Source organism: Mytilus californianus, unplaced genomic scaffold, assembly GCF_021869535.1.
Source record: "Mytilus californianus isolate M0D057914Y unplaced genomic scaffold, xbMytCali1.0.p SCAF_5, whole genome shotgun sequence".
Classification (NCBI taxonomy): domain Eukaryota; kingdom Metazoa; phylum Mollusca; class Bivalvia; order Mytilida; family Mytilidae; genus Mytilus; species Mytilus californianus.
The window spans coordinates 41,148,086-41,164,797 of record NW_026262701.1 but is presented as its reverse complement, the minus strand read 5'-3'; the positions used below and the strand labels follow the sequence as shown (position 1 = coordinate 41,164,797).

The window sequence follows — 16,712 nt, the reverse complement described above, 5'->3', positions numbered from 1 at the left end:
AACACAAGTTATTGTCTCGAAACTAAAAAAATGCTTATTTTTGGCCCCTTTTTCCTAAATGTTTTGGACAATTACCCCCAAACTCAATTCCACCTTTCCCTTTGTGATATGGAACCTTGTAGTACAATTTCATAAAGATCCATACACTTACACACAAGTTATTGTCCTGAAACTAGAAAACTGCTTGTTTTTTGCACCTTTTTGGCCCCTTATTTCTAAAATTTGGAGGCAATTACCCCCAAAATCGATCCCAGCATTCCCTTTGTGATATGGAACCCTGTGATACAATGTCAGAGAGATCCATACACTTACACATAAGTTATTATCATAAAACTAGAAAAATGCTTGTTTTTGCCCCTTTTGGCCCCTAATTCCTAAAATTTGGAGACAATTACCCCAAAAATCAATCCCAGCATTCCCTCTGTGATATGGAACATTGTGGTACAATGTCAGAGAGATCCATACACTAACACACAAGTTATGTCTGGAAGTTACAAACATGCTTATTGTTGGCCCCTAAATCCTTAACTGTTGGTACCATAACCCCCAAAATCAATCCCCACCTTCCTTTTGTGGTTTTAAACCTTATGGTAAAATTTCATAGAGATCCATTCACTTAAACTAAAGTTAGAGTGCGAAAACCAATGTGTCTTCAGACAATGAAGACGACGCCGGACGACAACAATGACGCCAACGTCATACCAATATACGACTGCAAAATTTTTTTGCAGTCGTATAAAAATTATTCAAAACATAACCTTAAATAATAAAATGCTCCGCTGGGTGCAGCTTGATACGACCGCACAGGTCGAACCCTGAACAGTTGGGGCAAGTATGGACACAACATTCAAGCTTGATACAGCACTGAATTTGGAATTGTGATTAAATATTTGACACAGCATAGGTTTCTGACACAGAATGAATGTGGTCTAAGAACTTAAAATTTTTTAATTTACCTATTCAAACCATATCATTATTATTTGCTTTTATGTATAAATCAGAAATAACCAATTTAAAATGGAAAATTTTAAAGAAAAAAAAAATCCCTCCCCAAAATTTTTTGAACCCCCTTATGATTAATCACCCCAAACTCAATCCCAGCCTTCCCTCTGTGGTATGGTACCTTGCAGTACAATTTCAGAGAGATCCATACACTTGAACACAAGTTATTGTCTGGAAACTAGAACAATGCTTGTTTTTAGGCCCCTTTTTGGCCCTTAAATTCCTAAACGTTAAGGGCAATTGCCCCCAAACTCGAACCCAGCTTTCCCTTTGTGATATGGAACCTTGTAGTACAATGTCATAAAGATCCATACACTTACACACATGTTATTGTCGTGAAGCTAGAAAAATTCTGGTTTTTTGCCCCTTTTTTGCCCCTAATTCCTAAAATTTTGAGGCAATTACCCCCAAAATCAATCCAAGCCTTCCCTTTGTGGTATGGTACATTGCAGTACAATTTCAGAGAGATCCATACAATTGAACACAAGTTATTGTCTGGAAACTAGAAAAATGCTTATTTTTGGCCCCTTTTTCCTAAATGTTTTGGACAATTACCCCAAACTCAATTCCAGCTTTCCCTTTGTGATATGGAACCTTGTAGTACAATTTCATAAAGATCCATACACTTACACACAAGTTATTGTCCTGAAACTAGAAAACTGCTTGTTTTTTGCCCCTGTTTGGCCCCTTATTTCTAAAATTTGGAGGCAATTACCCGAAAAATCAATCCCAGCATTCCCTTTGTGATATGGAACATTGTGGTACAATGTCAGAGAGATCCATACACTAACACACAAGTTATGTCTGGAAGTTACAAAAATGCTTATTGTTTGCCCCTTTTTGGCCCCTTATTCCTTAACTGTTACCATAACCCCCAAAATCAATCCCCACCTTTCTTTTGTGGTATTGAACCTTATGGTAAAAATTAATAGAGATCCATTCACTTAAACCAAAGTTAGAGTGCGAAAACCAATGTGTCTTCGGACGACGACGACGCCAACGTCATACCAATATACAACCGCAACATTTTTTTGAGGTAGTATAAACATTATTCAAAACATAACCTTAAATAATAAAATGCTCCGCTGGGTGCAGCTTGATACGTCCGCAGAGGTCGAACCCTGAACAGTTGGGGCAAGTATGGACACAACATTCAAGCTTGACACAGCACTGAATTTGGATTGTGATTAAATATTTGACACAGCATAGGTTTCTGACACAGAATGAATGTGGTCTAAGAACTTAAAATTTTTTAATTTACCTATTCAAACCATATCATTATTATTTGCTTTTATGTATAAATCAGAAATAACCAATTTAAAATGGAAAATTTTAAACAAAAAAAAAGTGAAAACAACCCCCCCCCCCAAATTTTTTGAACCCCCTTATGATTCATCACCCCTAAACTCAATCCCAGCCTTCCCTTTGTGGTATGATACCTTGCAGTACAATTTCAGAGAGATCCATACACTTGAACACAAGTTATTGTCTGGAAACTAGAAAAATGCTTATTTTTTGCCCCTTTTTGGCCCCTAATTCCTAAAATTTGGAGGCAATTACCCCCAAAATCAATCCCAGCCTTCCCTTTGTGGTATGGTACCTTGCAGTACAATTTCAGAGAGATCCATACACTTGAACACAAGTTATTGTCTGGAAACTAGAAAAATGCTTATTTTTTGCCCCTTTTTGGCCCCTTATTCCTAATTATATATAAACGTTTTGGGCAATTACCCCAAACTCAATTCCAGCTTTCCCTTTGTGATATTGAACCTTGTAGTACAATTTCATAAAGATCCATACACTTACACACAAGTAATTGTCCTGAAACTAGAAAACTACTTGTTTTTTGCCCCTTTTTGGCCCCTAATTTCTAATATTTGGAGGCAATTACCCCCAAAATCAATCCCAGCATTCCCTTTGTGATATGGAACCTTGTGGTACAATGTCAGAGAGATCCATACACTAACACACAAGTTATGTCTGGAAGTTACAAAAATGCTTATTGTTGGCCCCTAATTCCTTAACTGTTGGTACCATAACCCCCAAAATCAATCCCCACCTTCCTTTTGTGGTTTTGAACCTGATGGTAAAATTTCATAGAGATCCATTCACTTAAACTAAAGTTAGAGTGCGAAAACCAATGTGTCTGCGGACAACAACGACGACGACAATGACGCCAACGTCATACCAATATACGACCGCAACATTTTTTTGCGGTCGTATAAAAATTATTCAAAACATAACCTTAAATAATAAAATGCTCCGCTGGGTGCAGCTTGATACGTCTGCAGAGGTCGAACCCTGAACAGTTGGGGCAAGTATGGACACAACATTCAAGCTTGACACAGCACTGAATTTGCATTGTGATTAAATATTTGACACAGCATAGGTTTCTGACACAGAATGAATGTGGTCTAAGAACTTAAAATTTTTTAATTTACCTATTCAAACCATATCATTATTATTTGCTTTTATGTATAAATCAGAAATAACCAATTTAAAATGGAAAATTTTAAACAAAAAATAGTGAAAAAAAATCCCCCCCCAAAAATTTTTTGAACCCCCTTATGATTCATCACCCCTAAACTCAATCCCAGCCTTCCCTTTGTGGTATGGTACCTTGCAGTACAATTTCAGAGAGATCCATACACTTGAAAACAAGTTATTGTCTGGAAACTAGAAAAATGCTTGTTTTTAGGCCCCTTTTTGGCCCCAAATTCCTAAACGTTTAGGGCAATTACCCCCAAACTCAAACCTAGCTTTCCCTTTGTGATATGGAACCTTGTAGTACAATTTCATAAAGATCCATACACTTACACGTAAGTATTGTCGTGAAACTAGAAAATGCTTGTTTTTTGCCCCTTTTTGGCCCCTAATTCCTAAAATTTGGAGGCAATTACCCCCAAAATCAATCCCAGCCTTCCCTTTGTGGTATGGTACCTTGCAGTACAATTTCAGAGAGATCCATACACTTGAACACAAGTTATTGTCTGGGACTAGAAGATGCTTATTTTTTGCCCCTTTTTGGCCCCTTATTCCTAATTATATATAAATGTTTTGGGCAATTACCCCAAACTCAATTCCAGCTTTCCCTTTGTGATATTGAACCTTGTAGTACAATTTCATAAAGATCCATACACTTACACACAAGTAATTGTCCTGAAACTTGAAATCTGCTTGTTTTTTGCCCCTTTTTGGCCCGTAATTTCTAAAATTTGGAGGCAATTACCCCCAAAATCAATCCCAGCATTCCCTTTGTGATATGGAACCTTGTGGTACAATGTCAGAGAGATCCATACACTAATACACATGTTATGTCTGGAAGTTAAAAAAATGCTTATTGTTGGCCCCTTATTCCTTAACTGTTGGTACCATAACCCCCAAAATCAATCCCCACCTTCCTTTTGTGGTTTTAAACCTTATGGTAAAATTTCATAGAGATCCATTCACTTAAACTAGAGTGCGAAAACCAATGTGTCTTCGGACATCGACGACGACGACAATGACGCCAACGTCATACCAATATACGACCGCAACATTTTTTTGCGGTTGTATAAAAATTATTCAAAACATAACCTTAAATAATAAAATGCTCCGCTGGGTGCAGCTTGATACGTCCGCAGAGGTCAAACTCTGAACAGTTGGGCCAAGTATGGACACAACATTCAAGCTTGACACAGCACTGAATTTGGATTGTGATTAAATATTTGACACAGCATAGGTTTCTGACACAGAATGAATGTGGTCTAAGAACTTAAAATTTTTTAATTTACCTATTCAAACCATATCATTATTATTTGCTTTTATGTATAAATCAGAAATAACCAATTTAAAATGGAAAATTTTAAAGAAAAAAAAAATCCCTCCCCAACATTTTATGAACCCCCTTATGATGAATCACCCCCAAACTCAATCCCAGCCTTCCCTTTGTGGTATGGTACCTTGCAGTACAATTTCAGAGAGATCCATACACTTGAACACAAGTTATTGTCTGGAAACTAGAAAAATGCTTGTTTTTAGGCCACTTTTTGGTCCTTAAATTCCTAAACGTTTAGGGGAATTACCCCCAAACTCGAACCCAGCTTTCCCTTTGTGATATGGAACCTTGTAGTACAATGTCATAAAGATCCATACACTTACACACATGTTATTGTCCTGAAACTAGAAAAATGCTTGTTTTTTGCCCCTTTTTGGCCCCTAATTTCTAAAATTTGGAGGCGATTACCCCCAAAATCAATCCCAGCATTCCCTTTGTGATATGGAACCTTGTGGTACAATGTCAGAGAGATCCATACTTTTACACATAAGTTATTGTCATGAAACTAGAAAAATGCTTGATTTTGCCCCTTTTTGGCCCCTAATTCCTAAAATTTGGAAACAATTACCCCCAAAATCAATCCCAGCCTTCCCTTTGTGGTATGGTACCTTGCAGTACAATTTCAGAGAGATCCATACACTTGAACACTGCTTGTTTTTTGCCCATTTTTGGCCCCTTATTCCTAAACGTTTTGGGAAATTACCCCTAAACTCAATTCCAGCTTTCCCTTTTTGATATTAAACTTTGTAGTACAATTTCAGAAAGATCCATACACTTACACACAAGTTATGTCTGGAAGTTACAAAAATGCTTATTTTTTGCCCCTTTTTGGCCCCTAATTCCTTAACTGTTGGTACCATAACCCCCAAAATCAATCCCAACCTTCCTTTTATGGTATTGAACCTTATGGTAAAATTTAATAGAGATCCATTCACTTTAACTAAAGTTAGAGTGCGAAAACCAATATGTCTTTGGACGACAACGACAACGACGGAGACGATGATGACGACAATGTCATACCAATATACGACCACAAACATTTTTTTGCGATCGTTTAAAAAGGGTGCAGACGTGTAGGGTGGGAACACACCCAGGGTGCGAACAGGTGTGATTGGAACATGAGAGGGAGCAAATGTGACTGGTAAAAAATAATTTTGGGTGAAAGGACCCGGATTAATTACGGGTTACCCCTGTCCATCCGTATGTCCAGAAATTGGTTTCCTTTCTCTAACTTTACTTGTCCACAACGAAATGTTCTGAAACTAATACACAATCCTTTTTACCACCTAGCACAGATCAAGTTAGAATTTGGGTGGTGTCACTTGCACGGTTCTGGAGAAATGTCCCTTTATAAGTGGAAAAATCAGCGATTTTGCGGTTTCTGTTCTACTTTACTTTGCCACAACCAAATTTTATTAAACATCTTATACACAATGCTTACTACCACCAAAGACATATCAAATTTGAATAAGGGTGGCATCATTTCCAAAATAAAAATCTCATGTTTTCCATTAATTATGTAGATTCAATCATTTAATCATTTAAATAATTTATCAGTAAACTTGGTCTTCTGGAATTGCTTTTGGGTTTGTTTTTTTTTTAAGTTAAACTAGGTATACTTACGAAAATAAAAATAAAAATACATGTTACTGATTCATAAGCAAAAAAGTAACATTCATATAGGCATATGAATGTATAAATTAAACTTTGTCAGAGGAATAGCTCTCATTTTAAAGGCAAATTTCAGCTTTTTATTGCTACAATTGGCTATGAAAAAAATTTAAATAAACTACCACACCAACCTTGCACCAAAAAGATTTTTTATCTGAAGTTTGATAGTTATGAACTTGTCAAAATATTAAAATTTCAAATTGATGCAAGCATGGTGCGGTGGTCAAAAAGTAGGAAAACCATCAAAATTTCTGTATTTTTGCTAATTTTCATGATTATGACGTCCTTTGCACCTACCATTGTGACATCATTAAACCTTTTTTTTGTTAGATAAAATTAGTATTTTTAATCATTGACTCATATTCTAATAATTTTTGGAGAAAAATCTGCTCTGTTTAAAATTTTATTATTTTGTAAATCTGGGGCCATTTTCATGATTTTAGGCCATTACAGTCCCTACTCCTTTAATGAAAATGAATTATCTACAAAGAAGCGTTACACAAATTAAGAGCATACTTTTGTTAAGAAGATATTACAAATCTTTTTTTTAAAAATCCCCATGTGTTTATCTTTTGAAACTAAAAAGTTAAGTATGTCTGTCCAAAGGATAGAAATGTCCAAGAAACCGAAACTTTAAGTCAATGTCTAAAATTTCGACCCCATTTATCTCTAAATTTAGCAATGTTTAGCACATAAAGGTATACTTTTTATAACATATTTGAATTGACTAGGTGAAATATAGCTTGTACGACAATTTTTGTAAAAACATCATTGTTGGATCAAAACTGTATCATATGCCCTTAGAGTCCACATGATAAACATATTTTTGTTTACTTTTAAAAGTAAAATACTATTGAACAGTTACTTAAATATAAAAATCTTACATTACAGCAATTTTCCCACCACTTTCTTTAGCCTCTTCTTTATGTCCAGGTAAATCTGAAAATAATTTTTTATGAACTTTCATGTATAAATGTAAACATATTGTTTCTAAATATGATCAGGGCTAAAGGAGGAAAGGAAAACAGAGGATTAAAGATTTCTAATATATATTGTTAAGTAAGTTATTGAAAGTGAAGAAAATATGCATATACATTGTATGTCAGGAGGGACAAAAGTGAAAGTTTTGACAAACAATACTGCATAGATTTCTTGTATATGAACTCATCACCATCAACCTACTTTGAGCAATATAACAGGTGGAGCAGGATTTGCTTACCTGTATGGAGCACCTGAAATTTTGGTGAAGTATTTGTTCTTATTCTTCAGTTTTATATGTAGTGTTTTGATGACAGTTGCTTGTCTTTTCACCATTTTTTGTTTTTTGCAATGTCATTGTCAGTTTCTGTAGATCAACTGATACCTATCTTCTGCCTATTTGTCCTTTCAATCTTAATCTGTTAACATTAACCAAAGATTAATCTTAATACATACCTTTAATAAAAACATCTTTTGCCAGAAGAAGTAAATTTTCAGACTTTGTAAACCCGTATTCACACTGATATGTAACATTCACATCATTTTCTGTCAAGTTTTTGATAATCAACTTGAATCCATTACTTTCTATGGAGGCACTGTACTTTGGTTTATCTACATCATTAATTGTAAGCAACTTCTGTTCAGATCCCCTATACCATCTTTTACTTTTTTGTGATTTTATTTTATAATCATCAGAAATATTACAAAACAATTCTAAATCTTCACCATAATCTGTTATTTGTTTCTCTACATTCCATGTAACTGAAATAATAAAAGACCAGCATTCCAATGTTCACAATGCTGCACATATTTTATCTGTCCAAAGGCAATACAAAAATAAATTCTTCTAACTCTTTAATACATAAGAAATGTAGACATGATATCGCTTACAATGTTTAGTTCAATATATTTCTACTTTCAAGAGGAATAAATTCTGTAAAACAGTTAGTTGACACTCTTCCAAGACCTTACTGATATGAGCCCTTGATATTAATTGATAAAAATTTGACAAGAAATGTAGGTGTGAGAGTGCTTACAATGCAATGTTCAATTGCTGAACCTATTTTATAGTCAGCTTGTAATATTATTGCCATAACAAGTAAGAATTGGCCATGGATATTAATTTAAAACTTAGTCTAACTTTTAATCTCATTTAATACTAAGTTACAATGAATTAATTGTCATTATAAAAAATAAACTAACCATCATCCCATTTTTTATAGTTATTGAAATTACATGTACATAAAAAGCGTGACAAGATGTGATGTGGAGCAATATCCATTTCTGAGAAATTGATAACTATCTCTCTTATCAATGGTAAAATTTTAATTTGTACATTAGTCTATTTCATTGATAAGCATCATCAGCTAAGAATGCTTATCAAAACAAAACTTCAGTAGCCTGATTGTAGCCATATTTTATATAGTTGGAAATTTTTACATTTTGCTAATTATGACTGAGCACAATTGATAAATGATTAAATCATAACATTATTCTTGCATTTGATTTCAACAAAGGAGATTTTCACATCCCTTAAAAGTGACAGGTCCAAAGATGGAGATTTCAAATATTTACAGGAAAAAGAGGGAGTCTCCCTACTAGAACTGGTACATTGTTAGGGGTGCAGTGTCACTGCATTAGTGGATAAGAGCTCCTTTCCTGATTTCTTTCTCCAAGATTGAATAAGTAAATTATAATGCAGAAAATCTCCAAGATTGAATAAGTAAATTATAATGCAGACAACACCACAAAAACCAGAAATAAACAAACCACTGCAAAAGAGAATAAAATGCTCCTCAGGGCGCAGCTTGATAAAACAAAAAGTTCAAACCCTGAACAGTTGGGGCAAGTATGGACACAGAATTCAAGCTGGATACAACTCTGAATTTGGATTGTGATTAAATATTTGACACAGCATAGGTTTCTGACACAGAATGAATGTGGTCTAAGAACTTAAAAATTTGAAATTGGACATTTACCTATTATGGTCTAAAATCCAAAATCTAAATACATGGTTAGATTCAGCATATCAAAGAACCCCAAGTATTCAATTTTTGATGAAATCGAATAAAAGTTTAATTCTGGATCCTTTGGACCTCAATGTGGACCAATTTAATAACAGGGACCAAAATCCAAAATCTAAATACACAGTTAGATTCAGCATATCAAAGAACCCCATTTATTCAATTTTTGTTGAAATCAAACAAAGTTTTATTTTGGACCCATGTTTGGACCAACTTGAAAACTGGGCCCAAAATCAAAAATCTAAATACATGTTTAGATTCAGCATATCAAAGAACCCTAAGACTATGAATTTAACCCCTTTGAAATTGGTCAAGAAATCAGCAATTTGTACAAAGTATTACATGTATTAGAAAAGTATTATGTATGTCCCCTTATTCCTAAATGGTTGGGCCATAATACCCAAAATCAATTCCAACCTTCCTTTTTTTGGTTTTGAACCTTGTGGTACAATTTCATAGAGATCCATAGACTTATACTGAAGTTATTGTTTAATTAAATGCTCCGCTGGGGCGCAGCTTGATACGACCGCAGAGGTCGAACCCTGAACAGTTGGGGCAAGTATGGACACAACATTCAAGCTTGATACAGCACTGAATTTGGATTGTGATTAAATATTTGACACAGCATAGGTTTCTGACACAGAATGAATGTGGTCTAAGAACTTAAAAAATTTTAATTTACCTATTCAAACCATATCATTATTATTTGCTTTTATATATAAATCAGAAATAACCAATTTAAAATGGAAAAATTTAAAGAAAAAAAAAGGAAAAAAAAGAGGAAAAAAATCCCTCCCCCAAATTTTATGAACCCCTTTATGATTCATCACCCCAAAACTCAATAACAGCCTTCCCATTGTGGTATGGTACCTTGCAGTACAATTTCAGCGAGATCCATACACTTGAAAACAAGTTATTGTCTGGAAACTAGAAAAATGCTTGTTTTTTTGCCCCTTTTTAGCCCCAAATTCCTAAACGTTAAGGGCAATTACCCCCAAACTCAAACCCAGCTTTCCCTTTGTGATATGGAACCTTGTAGTACAATTTCATAAAGATCCATACACTTACACACAAGTTATTGTCCTGAAACTAGAAAAATGCTTGTTTTTTGCCCCTTTTTGGCCCCTAATTCCTAAAATTTTGAGGCAATTGCCCCCAAAATCAATCCCAGCCTTCCCTTAGTGGTATGGTACCTTGCAGTACTATTTCAGAGAGATCCATACACTTGAACACAAGTTATTGTCTTGAAACTAGAAAAATGCTTATTTTTGGCCCATTTTTGGCCCCTTTTTCCTAAACGTTTTGGGCAATTACCCCCAAACTCGATTCCAGCTTTCCCTTTGTGATATGGAACCTTGTAGTACAATTTCAGAAAGATCCATACACTTACACACAACTTATTGTCATGAAACTAGAAAAATGCTTGCTTTTTGCCCCTTTTTTGGCCCCTAATTCCTAAAATTTTGAGGCAATTACCCCCAAAATCAATCCCAGCATTTCCTTTGTGATATGGAACCTTGTGGTACAATGTCAGAGAGATCCATACATTAACACACAAGTTATGTCTGGAAGTTACAATAAAATGCTCCGCAGGGCGCAGCTTGATACGACCGCAGAGGTCGAACCCTGAACAGTTGGGGCAAGTATGGACACAACATTCAAGCTTGATACAGCTCTGAATTTGGATTGTGATTAAATATTTGACACAGCATAGGTTTCTGACACAGAATGAATGTGGTCTAAGAACTTAAAAATTTTAAATTGGACATTCACCTATTATGGTCCAATATCCAAAATCTAAATACATGGTTAGATTCAGCATATCAAAGAACCCCAAGAATTCAATTTTTGATGAAATAAAACAAAGTTTAATTTTGGACCCTTTTGACCTCAATGTGGACAAAGTTGATAACGGGGCCCAAAAATCAAAAATCTAAATACATGGTTAGATTCAGCATATCAAAGAACCCCATATATTCAATTTTTGTTGAAATCAAACAAAGTTTAATTTTGGACCCCGATTTGGACCAACTTGAAAACTGGGCCCATAATCAAAAATCTAAATACATGTTTAGATTCAGCATATCAAAGAACCCTAAAAATTCAATTTTTGTTAAAATCAAACTCAGTTTAATTTTTGACCCTTTGGACCTTAATGTAGACCAATTTGAAAACGGAACCAAAAATTAAGAATCTAAATACACGGTTAGATTCGGCATATCAAAGAACCCCAATAATTTTATTTTTGATGAAATCAAACAATGTTAAATTTTGGACCCTTTGGACCTCAATGTGGACAAATTTAAAAACGGGGCCCAAAATCCAAAAACTTAATACACGGTTAGATTCAGCATATTAAAGAACCCCAAGAATTCAAGAATAAAACCCCATTGAAATTGATCAAGAAATAAGCAATTTATACGAAGTATCTTCTTTTGCACAATACTGTGCAATTGAATATTTCTTGCTATTGCGCAATACTGTACAATTGACAATTTCTTGCTCTTGCGCAATATTGTGCTATTGGATATTTCATGCTATTGCGCAATACTGTGCAATTGAAGATTTCTTGCTATTGCGCAATACTGTGCAATTGAAGATTTCTTGCTATTGTGCAATACTGTGCAATTGAAAATTTCTTGCTATTGCACAATACTAATTATATAATAATTTACACATCCTGTTTGGTGTGTATCTCCTACCATATCATTATTATTTGCTTTTAAATATAAATCAGAAATAACCAACTTATAATGGAAAATTTTAAAAGAAAAAAAAAAGGAAAAAAAGAAAAAAAAAAGAAAAAAAAATCCCCACCCAAATATTTTGAACCCCTTATGATTCATCACCCCCAAACTCAATCCCTGTGATATGGAACCTTGTGGTACAATGTCAGAGAGATCCATACACTTACACACAAGTTATTGTCTGGAAGTTACAAAAATGCTTATTTTTGGCCCCTTTTTGGCCCCTAATTCCTTAACTGTTGTTACCATAACCCCCAAAATCAATCCCAACCTTCCTTTTGTGGTATTGAACCTTATGGTAAAATTTCATGGAGATCAATCTACTTAAACTAAAGTTAGAGTGTGAAAACCAATGTGTCTTCGGACGACGCCGGACGACGACGACGACGACGACGACGCCAACGTCATACCAATATACGACCAAAATATTTTTAATTTTTGCGGTCGTATAAAAATGCTTATTTGTGGCCCCTTTTTGGCCCCTAATTCCTTAACTGTTTGTACCATAACCCCCAAAATCAATCCCAACCTTCCTTTTGTGGTATTGAACGTTATGGTAAAATTTCATAGAGATCCATTCACTTAAACTATAGTTAGAGTGCGAAAACCAATGTGTCTTCGGACGAAGACGATGACGACGACAACGTCATACCAATATACGATCGCAAAATTTTTTTGCGGCCGTATAAAAACCAGAAACTCCTTGTTTTTTAGCCCCTAATTCCTAAATGGTTTGAGTCATTACCAACAAAATCAATCCAAACCTTCCTTTCGAAATATGGAACCTTGTAGTACAATTTCATAGAGATCTATACACTTATACACAAGTTATTGTCCTGAAACAAGAAAAATGCTTGTTTTTTGGACCTTTTTGGCCCCTTATTCCTACACAGTTAAGACAATAACCTAAAAAATCAATCCCAACCTTCCTTTTTTTGGTATGGAATCTTGTGGTTCAATTTCATAGAAATCCATACACTTATAATCAAGTTATCATCTGGAAACCAAATGTCTTTGGACGACGACAATGACAACGTCATACCATTGGAAGGCCTCAAAAATTTTGCGGCCGGCCGTATAAAAAGCATTCATTCCTGACCTTGTTCCTTATAATTGACCTTATAAATAGCCAATGGAAATGTGGTTATGTGATGTCCCATTGTAGGATATAGGTCACCCAAATCAATACATTAGTGTTGTTGATATCACACACTGTTCAGTGTGATTGGAGAAATATATACATTTTGTATCTTTGTGTACAAAAAAAGATGAAAGCTACAACCATAAAAGGAGATATATATATCTAAAAATGTTTGGACAAAATAATTTTAAATAAAAGAACAGAGTTCCAATGTCCCCCACATTGCACAAATTTTATCTATCCAAGGTACAAGGGCAATTACTAAAAAAACCACTTTTTTTTGTTCTTAAAAACAATTTATAAATTACTTAGAGAAATGAAGGCTTTTAAGAGCAAATGCAATGCAATTTTTATAATGATTAATTTTTCCAATGGCATAACTCGTTAAAAATATTTTCGAAAGTGTCAAAGACATATATATTGCTGATATAAACCCTCTGATATATGTTTCATAAAATTCTGGCAAGAACTGAACACATAAGAGCACTAACTGAATGTTATTTTCCATATAATCAATATTTCCAAGGGACATAACACTTTTAAAAATAATTGATCTGCACTGATTTTCAAATTTGTCAAAAACATTGATGATATAAATCTATAATACCGGTATAAATTTCATAAAAATCTGGCAAGAATTGTACACATGAGAGCGCTCATAAGGCAATTTTCCATATAAGTCAATATTTCAAAGGGGTATAACTCTTATGAAAATGAGTGATTGGCACTGATTTTCGAACTCATCAAAAACATTGATGATATAAATCTATAATATAAATTTCATAAAAATCTGGCAAGAATTGTACACGAGAGCGCTCATAAGGCAATTTTCCATATAATTAATATTTCCAAGGGGCATAACTCTTTAAATAAAATGCTTCACTGAGCGCAGGGGACAAAAATGTAGGAAAGAAGCTGTTAAAAGTATCACTGAATTTAATGATATAGACACAAAATTAAGTAAATGTGCTAAAAGACTACAGATTACAATAAAATGCTTCGCTGGGGCGCAGCTTGATACGACCACAGAGGTCAAACCCTGAACAGTTGGGGCAAGTATGGACACAACATTCAAGCTTGATACAGCTCTGAATTTGGATTGTTATTAAATATTTGACACAGCATAGGTTTCTGACACAGAAAGAATGTAGTCTAAGAACTTGAATTTTTTTAATTTACCTATTATGGTCCAATGTCCAAAATCAAAATACATGGTTAGATTCAGCATATCAAAGAACCCCATATATTCAATTTTTGTTAAAATCAAACAAAGTTTAATTTTGGACCCCAACTTGGACAAACTTGAAAACTGGGCCCATAATCAAAAATCTAAACACATGTTTAGATTCAGCATATCAAAGAACCCCAAGAATTCAATTTTTGCTAAAATCAAACTAAGTTTAATTTTGGACCCTTTGGACCTTAATGTAGACCAATTAAAAAAACAGGACTTAAAATTAAAAATCTAAATACACGGTTAGATTTGGAATATCAAAGAACCCCATTCAATTTTTGATGAAATCAAACAAAGTTTAATTTTGGACCCTTTTGACCTCAATATGAACCAATTTGATAGCGGGGCCCACAAATAAAAAATCTAAATTCATGGTTAGATTCAGCATATCAAAGAACCCCATATATTCAATTTTTGTTGAAATCAAAAAAAGTTTAATTTTGGACCCCAACTTGGACCAACTTGAAAACTGGGCCAATAATCAAAAATCTAAACACATGTTTAGCTTCAGCATATCAAGGAACCCCAAGAATTCATTTTTTGTTAAAATCAAACTAAGTTTAATTTTGGACCCTTTGGACCTCAATGAAGACCAATTTAAAAAACGGGACCCAAATGAAAAATCTAAAAACACGGTTAGATTTGGCATATCAAAGAACCCCAATAATTCAATTTTTGATGAAATCAAACAAAGTTTAATTTTGGACCCTTTTGACCTCAATATGAACCAATTTGATAAGCGGGGCCTACAAATAAAAAATCTTAATACATGGTTAGATTCAGCATATCAAAGAACCTCATATATTCAATTTTTGTTGAAATCAAACAAAGTTTAATTTTGGACCCCAATTTGGACCAACTTGAAAACTGGGCCCATAATCAAAAATCTAAATACATGTTTAGATTCAGCATATCAAAGAACCCCATATATTCAATTTTATTTGAAATCAAACAAAGTTTAAATACTGGACCCTATCTTGGACCAACTTGAAAACTGGGCCCATAATCAAAAATCTGTTTAGATTCAGCATATCAAAGAACCCCAAGAATTCAATTTTTGTTAAAATCAAACTAATTTAATTTTGGACCCTTTGGACCTTAATGTAGACCAATTTAAAAAACAGGACCCAAAATTAAAAATCTAAATACATGGTTAGATTTGGAATATCAAAGAACCCCAATAATTCAATTTTAGATGAAATCAAACAAAGTTTAATTTTGGACCCTTTTGACCTCAATATGAACCAATTTGATAACGGGGTCCACAAATAAAAAATCTAAATACATGGTTAGATTCAGCATATCAAAGAACCCCATATATTCAATTTTTGTTGAAATCAAACAAAGTTTAATTTTGGACCCCAATTTGGACCAACTTGAAAACTGGGCCCATAATCAAAAATCTAAATACATGTTTAGATTCAGCATATCAAAGAACCTCATATATTCAATTTTTGCTAAAATCAAACAAAGTTTAATTTTGGACCCTTTGGACCTTAATGTAGACCAATTTGAAAACTGGACCAAAAATTAAAAATCTAAATACACTGTTAGATTCGGCATAACAAATAAATAAATAAATGTGATCAAAGATTTTACAAATCTAATGCACCATACTGTGCAATTAAAGATTACTTCTTGAAATTTTTCAATATTTGAAATTTGAAAAAAAAATAATATTTGAAGAATAATTCTTTTTAATTTCTGAAATCTGAAATGAGAAAAAATTGACCCCCCACAATTTCTTTTTATCCCCCCCTTTTTTCCCAAAAAAAATTCTTTCCCTCAAGATATGGTCATAATCTCAATTCAAATTTCCAATGGAGTTGGCAACCATAATTACCCATTTAAATTTACCATAGTGCTAACTTAATCTATTTTATAATAGAATTAAAAATATAGTGTCAAATCTTTCATATGGATTTTTTTGTAAAAAAAAAGGGTGCAACATTTGCAGATATTTTTACTGGTCTTCCTTTATAAATATGCATTTCTTTAAACATAATTTAAAAGCAGTGTAAGGGAAGTAACCAAAACGTTGTATTTGGATTATCTCCCTTACACTGTTTTAAATTATCTTTATTGTTCATTAACCATT

The 16,712-nt window shown here is 33.8% G+C and overlaps 1 protein-coding gene across 1 annotated transcript in view; it reads right to left on the bottom strand.

Annotated features, from left to right (window-relative positions):
* The window catches only part of LOC127702202 (uncharacterized), an 82,860-nt gene that overhangs the window by 55,052 nt on the left and 11,096 nt on the right, over positions 1–16,712 (bottom strand). The window contains exons 3-4 of the mRNA XM_052206311.1: positions 7,925–8,230; positions 7,375–7,429 (exon numbers count right to left, since the gene is read on the bottom strand). Of these exons, the coding sequence (XP_052062271.1) occupies positions 7,375–7,429; positions 7,925–8,230 (361 nt within the window). The remainder of the gene's footprint in view (positions 1–7,374; positions 7,430–7,924; positions 8,231–16,712) is intronic.